Genomic DNA, 10,100 nt, shown 5'->3' with positions numbered 1-10,100 from the left:
AAATTCAGGCTGGTATCTGCGATACTGATGAAAAATATTCCCTCAGAATCAATACAAGACATCATAAGAAAATATGATGTTTTGTATAACATAAAAAGCCTGAATTTTAAAATATTCAGTTAATAATCAAAAACAGATGTGACTGAAAATAATAAAACTGAGAAACATTTTATGGCCATTCGATCCTTTTACAACCATTGCAAGAGCTTGGTTGGCATAGCCGGCAATACGTTGGCTAGTAATAAGTCCGGTGGGTGATGGGCTCCACCAGGGCTGCCCTTTGTCACCGATTCTGTTCATAAATTTTATGTTTAAAGGCTGTATCAAAAGTTCATTCAAGTTACAATATTGTGGTCAAAAGTTCTCCTTTTTTCTTTTATACTATACAACTACGCTGTCTCATGGTTTTAGGACATGGATCTGTCATGGAAGAAATCTATGACCACTTTTAATCAACATTTTAAAAATAAACATGATCACAGATTTACTCACAGAGCCTTGTTGGAGGCTTTGACCACTGGCAGCAGCCTCAGAAGAGCCTCCTCTGAAGCAGAGTATTTCTTCAGGTCAAACACATCCAGATCTTCTTCTGATGACAGTAAGATGAAGACCAGAGCTGACCACTGAGCAGGAGACAGTTTACCTGTGGAGAGACTTCCTGATCTCAGGGACTGTTGGATCTCCTCCACTAGAGAACGATCATCCAGTTCATTCAGACAGTGGATCAGATTGATGCTTTTCTCTGCAGACAGATTCTCACTGAGCTTCTTCTTGATGTACTGGACTGTTTCCTGATTGGTCTGTGAGCTACTTCCTGTCTGTGTCAGCAGACCTCGTAGGAGACTCTGATTGGTCTGCAGTGAAAGACCCAGGAGGAAGCGGAGGAACAAGTCCAGGTGTCCATTTGGACTCTGTAAGGCCTTGTTCACAGCACTCTGGTGGAGAGATTGAAGTTTTAGTTTGTTAAATAGTTTAGACCATGTAGAGGTTGTTTGTTGTTGTTCCAGCAGATTGAGTCCAGAGTTGATGAAGGTCAGATGGACATGAAGAGCAGCCAGAAACTCCTGAACACTCAGATGGATGAAGCAGAACACCTTGTTCTGGTACAGTCCTCTCTCCTCTTTAAAGATCTGTGTGAACACTCCTGAGTACACTGAGGCTGCTGTGATATCGATGCCACACTCTTTCAGGTCTGATTCATAGAAGATCAGGTTTCCTTTCTGCAGCTGATCAAAAGCCAGTTTTCCCAGAGACTCCATCATCTTCCTGCTCTCTGGACTCCAGTGTGGATCTGTCTCAGCTCCTCCATCATACTTGACCTTCTTCACTTTGGCCTGAACCACCAGGAAGTGGATGTACATCTCAGTCAGGGTCTTGGGCAGCTGTCCTCCCTCTCTGGTTTCCAGCACATCCTCCAGAACTGTAGCAGTGATCCAGCAGAAGACTGGGATGTGGCACATGATGTGGAGGCTTCGTGATGTCTTGATGTGGGAGATGATCCTGCTGGCCTGCTCCTCATCTCTGAATCTCTTCCTGAAGTACTCCTCCTTCTGTGGGTCAGTGAACCCTCTGACCTCTGTCACCATGCCGACACAGTTAGGAGGGATCTGATTGGCTGCTGCAGGTCGTGTGGTTATCCAGAGGCGAGCAGAGGGAAGCAGTTTCCCCCTGATGAGGTTTATCAGCAGCACATCCACTGAGGTGGACTTTCTAGGGTCAGTTAGGATTGTAGTTTTGTGGAAGTCCAGAGGAAGTCGACACTCATCCAGACCATCAAAGATGAACACAACCTGGAAGTCTTCAAAGCTGCAGATTCCTGCTTCTTTGGTTTCAGTAAAGAAGTGATGAACAAGTTCCACCAAGCTGAACTTTTTCTTCCTCAGCACATTCAGCTCTCTGAAAGTGAATGGAAATATGAACTGGATGTCCTGGTTGGCTTTGTCTTCAGCCCAGTCCAGGCTGTATTTCTGTGTTAAGACTGTTTTCCCAATGCCAGCCACTCCCTTTGTCAGCACTGTTCTGATTGGTTCATCTCTTCCAGGTGAGGCTTTAAAGATGTCTTCTTGTCTGATGGTTGTTTCTGGTCTGTCTGGTTTCCTGGATGCTGTTTCAATCTGTCTGACCTCATGTTCATCATTGACCTCTGCAGTCCCTCCCTCTGTGATGTAGAGCTCTGTGTAGATCTGATTCAGGAGGGTTGGGTTTCCTGCTTTAGCGATGCCCTCAAACACACACTGGAACTTCTTCTTCAGGGTGGATTTAAGGTTACGATGACAAACTGCAGCTTGAAGTTCTGAATGAGAAGAAAAATAAACACTCAATTCCAAAAAGAACTAATCTTTAAAACATGTTGCTCCATCTTCCATCTCTGGAAAATGTCTCATTTATCCAGCAGCTTAAATCTTTAGATAAATCCTCTTACGTCTCTGCAGACGGTCAGCCAGCTCCTCCTGCTTCATTCTCCTCAGGAAGTCCACTGTGATCTTCACAAACGCCTCTCTGCTGCTGCTCCTCTGACTCTCTAAGCATTCTGGGTAATCTGGACTCAGAACCTTCTGGATCTTCTTCAGCTCGTTCTTCACAAAAGTGATGATGTTGTCCTCCAGCAGCTGGAACAGAATATTTATGAATGAGCCAATCAGACTGAAATCATGGAGCCAAACATCAGATCCATGTTGGACACACTGACGATCCACTGGTCTACAAAGAGCAGCATGGAGATGACTGTGAACAGAACAGATGTAACAGTAGTTGTTGTACATGTACAGACCATAAATATGGAGTCCAGCTGTGTTTGATGCTGCTGGGCAGACTGACCACTGGGAACCTCTGAGCTCTGCTGGTCCACTCTGTGGAGGAACCATGAAGGATTAGATCAACACAGGATAAAGATCCAGGAGTTTCTGCTCAAATAACTTCATCTGAATCAAGTCTGTCAAGTTTTAAACTCTCAGATTGTGAACATATCAGTAATTTTCAGTCTGTTTTCATGGACGTCCTTTCAGTGGTGATGTCAGGGATGATTTTGAAGAAGCTCATCAAACTGAACCATCAGCAGATCACTGCTCCAAAACCAGAACATGATCCGAGTCTCCCTCCACCACCAGAACACCAGCTTTACTAACGTGGTAGATCAGTGTAGTACAGATCAATAACTGATGAGTCATTTGATCAAAATCACTGAGTGCTTCACGTCTGACCCTCTGATGCTTCTGTAGACATTTTGCATATTTAATGAATGTCTGACAGTTTTACATTCATTCTATGAACACAGTGGAAATGTTGTGTTATAGTCTCCATGTTGTTTCCAGCATCATAAATTCTTAAGTTCAGAAAATTAGATTCTTTCTTCACAGCTGAAAAACAACAACATTTATTCTCTATTGAAATCTGCATCGTCCACTCCAAAGGTCACAATCTGAAGGTAACATCTGGTTTTGTTCCCTGTGGTTAACTCTGAGCATCAGTATGGTGGGATTTATCCACTACATCCACACCACTGTGGTTCAGTGTTGTCCTGATGGAGTAACAGCAGCCAGTATGATCCAGGCTTTAGCTGCTGGGTCTCTGTGTGACCTCTCAGACTGTTTAACAGATCAGACACAAAGAGAATCAGAGCAGCTCTGTTCTTTAAAGACAAACATGAACCCACTCAGGTCACACTTTCCCCACAGATATGAGCATCACTGTCCTCAAACAGCAAATGACCAAGTCGAACATTTGGATCTTTTCTCTTTCATTGTTTTCTTTTTAATGAATCTTTGTAACAATCTGAGGATGTTTCAGGTCATATTTATCCAGGAAACACAAACATGTAAAGGAGTCATCACAGCTCTCTGACCTCGTTGCTCCAGGTTCACCACTGAAGTCTGGAACGTTGCCTTTGGACCGGTCACTCCTCACAGACGGACAGCTGGACCCTGCAGACTGTGACCTCTGACCTCTGCAGACACAAACATGATTGAAGCAGCTGTGATCACACAGACTGCAGATAATGCAGCTGTTTCCTGTCAGTAACATCCTCTTAGATTAGAGTTCAGCTTTTTACAGGAAAACTGGACAAAACTGATTTTTGTTACAAACTCATTTTCATTTCCTCTCAGCTCACAAACACAGTCAGACAATCAACCAGAGTCAACACTGATTATAATGTCAGTGCAGAATTATTTCTGTTACTCAGTGAGTTCAGCTCTCTGACCTCGTTGCTCCAGGTTCACCACTGAAGGCTGGATTTTGACCTTTGGACCGGTCACTCCTCACAGACGGACAGCTGGACCCTGCAGACTCTGCTCTGTCCTCCTCTTCCTCCATCATCGTCTTCAGTCAGTCTGAGAGGTAAACCACAAACACTCAGTGAGTTCACATTAACAGGAGGAACTGAGTTACAGTCGCTGACCTCTGACCTGTCATGTGACCATGAAACCAGGTCAATATATCTGTAGGTTCAGTCATCCAGGTCATGTGATCTAAGGAGCTTGGAGAGAAAAGAGACGTCTTTAAGTTTCTGGAAGACGTTTCATCTGAGAAGCTTCTTCAGCTCTAAAACCAAACGGTGGAGAGTCCCAGATATTTAAACCTGAGAGGGAAAGAAAGCATGTCGCTGACCCACCACTGATGTTATTTCAAGGAGGAAACTGAGAGCCTTTGCACCAGGAGCACAAACATCAGCTCCAGCAATGATCCACTGATGTGTTTTTATTCCATGTATGAATGTTGTTATTGACAGAGATGACGTTTGTGTGTCAGTGATGCAGTGACTGTTGTTGTTACCTGTACAGGCTGGTTAGACTCTATGAAACAGATCATACAGATCTCTGCATGTTAGAAGAGACTATTAAAGGTCATGAATGAGACAAAGGCAGGGAGGCGTCCTTTACAGCTAAACAGCAGAGTGAGAGAACAGCCAGCACCTCTACATTTATCACATTATACAGCACATGTATGATACTGACAGGGATGAGAAGAATTTAGTGATTCTGATCCCATCATTGATATTACTTATTGATTCTCAGTAGCTCTGCTCTGACAGTCACCACCATCACTGAGCAGCATATCAAAGACATTTGTGCACATTAACTGCATGTTGTGGCTCAAATGTTTGTGCATGTTGGAGGCATTTCCTCTTTGTTGTGATCAGTGTTGGTCATTACTCAAAACAGTCATTATTACACATATTACACAGAACACTTTAATTAAAAGTAATGGAGTACGTTACTTCATTACTCCTCATAACATTACTTTGATGTTAAAATGAACAAATGAGCATGTAACAACATAAAGCTGAGGTACAGCCCCACACACCAACACAGATCCTGATGAGGTCACGTGATGTTTCTCTGAGTGTTTATGAACACAAATCAAAGATGAAACAGCACAAAGACACTTCAAAGTGATTCTACTGTAGAAACATGAACAGGTAGAAACCTGCAGCCTGACTGCTCATCACTTTGTTACCTGTTCAAGTTCAGCAGCAGCAGCTCACTTTATCACGGTGCTGGTCTGGGGTCAGTGTTTACTCAGCTTTAACCTCACTCTGGGTTCTTGGCTAGCCTAGCTTTAGCTTAGTGTTAGCATGCTGTGTGCTAGCTTAGCGTCAGAGCTCTGCAGGTGTCTCGTGTGTAAATATTAATCACAGTGACAGTAAAGGAGGTAAAGGGCTGTGACGTCATCACGTACGCTGCGTCCTCTGTGGGCTCTGAGTGAACTCAAAGTACAAACTACAAGTACACAAACACGAACGTAGCTCAGAGTGGCGGACACACTCGGCCTCGTTGGTCCAGCTGTGAGTCCGTTACCGTGAACTATGGAGCGGCAGATTTGTGCTGAACTAAGCTGCACACAGCTGATGTTAGCCAGGAAACATTACACACTGACTTTAATGGAGAGACCGGAAATACAAACACACACAGTTTGTTGTGTGAAGAAATCAAACACGAGCTGAACAAACAGTAAAGTTCCTAAAGACAAACTATTAAAGGAGGAAACAAAGCAAACTTACAGTTTCTTCACACACCAACAACAAGCTCCACTCCACACCTGGACACTAAACACGGACACACAGGTGAGCTGCTTCCTGGAAGGAGGCGGGGCTCCACCTGAAACTCAGCACAGGTGGGAGGGGCTCAGCTCTGTGTGTGCTGATGTGTTAACTTTAAAAATATGCCGTCTGACTGCTCAGACTGAGTCAGAGTAAAGTTCACATGCTGACGTGTGGAGACATTTAGTATTTAGTATTTAGTATTTATTTATTTATTGTCATTGTCAAGAACAATGAAATTGCGTTTGGGGCTTCCATACAACCCCAAAAAAAGAAGAAAATAATAAATACCCCTTAAAACCCAAGTGTACATATTTAACCCAGTGTGACTCCAATGCAATAAGACAATCCTTAGCAATAATGTTCGTAGAAATTCAGACAAAGACCTGAGAAACATGACAAAATACAACAATGCAACCCATTCAATATTATTGTACTGTGAGATATGATATCAGATATGATAGTTATCTATTTAAGAAAGAGGGGGGGGGGGCAGGAGGGGGAAGAGAATAAAGATATGATGCACCAATGCAGACCAGTTCATTGCTATTAAGAAGTTGGATATGGTTATTGTCCGTGAGAGGGGGGCAGAGAGTTCAGGAGCCTCACAGCCTGTGGATACAGGCTGTTGGCCAGTCTGGATGTTCTGGCCTGTATAGACCTGTACCTTCTCCCTGAGGGCAGCAGATGGAAAAGGTGGCGCGCAGGGTGATGTTGGTCCCGCAGGATACTGTGCACTCGTCTCAGACAGCGAGTGGGGAAGATATTACTGATCTCTGGCAGACTTGTTCCAATAATCTACAATGATCTCCTTGGTCTTTTTGGTGTTTAAGACCAAGTTATTGTCGTGGCACCATGACTCTAGTTGTTGCACCTCTGTCCTATAGTTTGTCTCATCATTGTTGGATATAAGTCCGAGCACTGTGGTGTCATCTGCAAACTTAACAATGAGATTGGACACGCAGGAGGAAATACAGTCATGGGTGAAGAGAGTGTATAGCAGAGGGCTCAGAACACACCCCTGAGGGGCACCGGTGTTGACCACAAGGGTGGAAGAGGTGTTCTTACCCACTCTGACACTCTGTCTACGGTTAGTGAGGAAGTCCACAATCCAGTTGCACAGAGAGGAGTTAAGTCCCAGTTGGTGGAGTTTGGGACGGAGTTTGTATGGCCGGATGGTATTAAAAGCCGAGCTGTAGTCTACAAAGAGGAGCCGTGCATAGGTGTTCCTGTGTTCCAAGTGCTTCAGTAATGTGTGCAGCACTGTGGCGATCGCATCCTCGGTTGACCGGTTCTCCCTGTATGCAAACTGCTGCGAGTCCAGGGATGGTGGAAAAGCAGCTCTGATGAAACCTTGTTGTAGCTGCAGGTGTGAACACACTGATCCCAGATCAGCTCTGCTGTATTTGTAACATGAACATTTCTGCTGCAAAGCTTCAAATGTTCAGCATGTTTCTCTGTTTCCAGTCTATAGATCCAGTCACACTTTCTACCTTCACCTGTGCAGTAAAGACTGAGAGCAGAGCTGAAAGCAAGCGTCCAATCAGTGAGCAGCATCAACACCTGAGCTTCATTCAGACTCTGTTATTGAAGATGTTGTTGGTACAAAGTTCATCTGCTGCTCACATGAATCCATGAAAGATTTATTTCACTGAATGTTTCTTCAAAGCTCATTTCAACCTGTTGAAGTCATGAATGAAAGTGCAGACTGAGAGTGGATCACATGATGTTTGAGGTGTGTCATGTGACATGTTCAGTATTGTCACACATGTCTAGATTGTCCCTGATATCATAACTGCTCAAACACTGATGATTATATTTGAAGAATTATTCCTGATGGCAGCAAAGTTTGAATGGAGCTCTCTGTCTGTGCTGATTTGTCGCCCTCTGGAGGTCAAAGCACAAACTGCATGATGTCACTGTAACCACCACAGAGACAGGAAGTGTTTTTATGACTGAAACACTGAAATGATGCTAACGGCTGTCGTTAGGCTCACTGACAGCAGTGCTGATGTGTTCATGTCAAACACTGGCTCAGGTCAGACTCCTTCATCCTTCTCCAGCGTGAGGCCGCCCTCAGACCCACAGGAGCTCTGACCTTTGACCTCCTGACCCTAACCATTTTAGTCTTGTTGCATCTTTAAATGCAAATCCATCCAAACTGTAGCCGAGCAAAAGAAGCTGGAAGTTGTTCTATGAATGATGTTGTTGAAGGAGCTTGGAAAGAAAAGCGTCTGGACTTCTTTAAGTTGCTTGAAGAGGGACATGGACGTCTTAACGCCCACTCACATCCTGGGACATTTGATCACAGGAAATCACATGATGGGGTGGGGCTAGATCTCACAATGGGTTCACCCAAAACCTTGGCTGATTGAGACCCACACCCGTTCTCACACCGTGGCTCGTGTGATTAGGTAGAGGATCAACAGGGGCTCCGTGTCCCTGAATTTAAACTGAATCTAAACACACCGTGCACAATGCCAAGTTAGATAATGGTTAAAAGAACAAGATAAGAATAAATAAAAAGATAAAATAAGGATAAGAAATAACTTAAAAAAATAAAATAAAAAGATAAATAACTGCAAATAAGTACAAATAAGTAACTGAAGACACGTGTGGTCTGCAGATGTCGATGTACATGGATGTACATGGAGTTTAATGTGCAAAATGAACTTAGTGTGCAAAGTGACCTGATGTGCAAACTGCAGTTTGAGGTCGGTCAGCTGTTCAGGAGTCTGATAGCAGTGGGGAAGATGGAGTTGTTGAGTCTGGATGTTCTACATTTCACACTTCTGAACCTTCGTCTCGAGGGCAGAGGTGTGTCTCTCCTCTGGACTCTGTGATGGTAGCTGCTCTGCAGAGAGGGCAGCGGGGTCCTGATGATCTTCCCACAGTTGTTATCACTCTCTGCAGGCGTTTGCGGTTTGCAGTAGTGCTGCCGTACCATGCAGTGATGCAGCTGTCAGGCTGCTCTCCACAGTGCAGCTGTAGAACCTGCTGAGGATCTTGGCCAACATACCAAATTTCCTCAGCCTCCTCAGGAAATACAGCAGCTGCTGAGCCTTCTTGACCAGCTGTGTGAGTTTGAGTCCCTCACTGACTCAAACTCCTTCAGTGACACTTGCAGCCTTGCAGATTAGTTTGCTGATCCTGATGCATCTCTGGAGCTGATGCTGTCCCCCAGCAGACAACAACAACATAGATGCTCTCACTAGTCCACTTTACCCTCTAATCACATCTCTGACATCTGCAGGTTGCTCCATAGAGACTCTTGTGCAATGCCAGGTGTTTGTGTTTGTGTTTGTCTGTAGGTACACATTAGATATGACCATAGACGCACACACACAAGTGAACACAGCAGCACAGATGGTTTCCACCTGCTTCCCTCTTTCTTCACACAACTGTGAGGATGATGAAGAGGTTTCAGGACGAGGTGGTCAGCAAGCACAGGATAAAGCAGGGCCATGAAACTCTCTGGTGCAGCAGATGTTTAATCAGACTCAGCTTTAGGCTTCTTTTCCCACCTGGCAGCAAAGTAACAGCTTCACTAATGTGAACAGTCACAATGTTAAACGTTTCTATATCTTCATATATTTTTATCTGTTGATGCTGCAGAATAAAGTCTGTTAACAGAGTGCAGGATGTGTAGAGCAGGTCCAGCTCTCCCTTTACTGTGTCCACTTTCATCAGCCCCTGTGAAGTGACACAGAGTGCATGTGTGTCTGTCAGCTGTTGTTTGTTGTGAAGGATGGAACAAATGAACACACACTTTTAGAGAAATCTGAAAAAGCAACACGTGCTTGGGCTCCTTCTGTGCTCGTCTTCATTAATGCTGATCTTTCTTTCCTGTTTGTTCTTTGGCACAAGCTTCAGTCTTTTCTCCCAGGGCTCCTTCACACTTAGAAACACACCTACATTCATTTATACACAAACATCATGAAACAAAGGCTTTGTAAAAGAGGACATGAGATCCTCTCTGAACAGCACATTCATATCAAACACAGGACTGAACAGGATATACTGAGTCTGTGCTGTTTTCATTGTTACTTGCTGAGTATTTTTC

The 10,100-nt window shown here is 44.2% G+C and overlaps 2 protein-coding genes across 2 annotated transcripts in view; both read right to left on the bottom strand.

Annotated features, from left to right (window-relative positions):
• LOC309704923 (uncharacterized protein) overlaps positions 1-10,100 on the bottom strand; it is a 535,689-nt gene that overhangs the window by 483,944 nt on the left and 41,645 nt on the right. The window contains exon 3 of the mRNA XM_082530433.1: positions 3,842-3,874. Within this exon, the coding sequence (XP_082386559.1) occupies positions 3,842-3,874 (33 nt within the window). The remainder of the gene's footprint in view (positions 1-3,841; positions 3,875-10,100) is intronic.
• On the bottom strand, positions 489-3,100 carry LOC309705610 (protein NLRC3-like; the record flags this gene model as incomplete). The annotated part of the gene is made up of 3 exons (XM_082531522.1): positions 2,771-3,100; positions 2,423-2,609; positions 489-2,293 (listed from the first exon to the last, which is right to left on the bottom strand). Exons 1-3 carry the CDS (start codon positions 2,771-2,773, stop codon positions 489-491), a joined length of 1,995 nt encoding a protein of 664 aa, XP_082387648.1. The 5' UTR covers positions 2,774-3,100.

The sequence above is a fragment of the Aulonocara stuartgranti genome, assembly GCF_965226115.1.
Source record: "Aulonocara stuartgranti genome assembly, chromosome: 4".
In the NCBI taxonomy this organism is placed as follows: Eukaryota; Metazoa; Chordata; class Actinopteri; order Cichliformes; family Cichlidae; genus Aulonocara; species Aulonocara stuartgranti.
The sequence above is the reverse complement of the archived record's forward strand: the minus strand, read 5'-3'. Positions and strand labels throughout refer to the sequence as shown.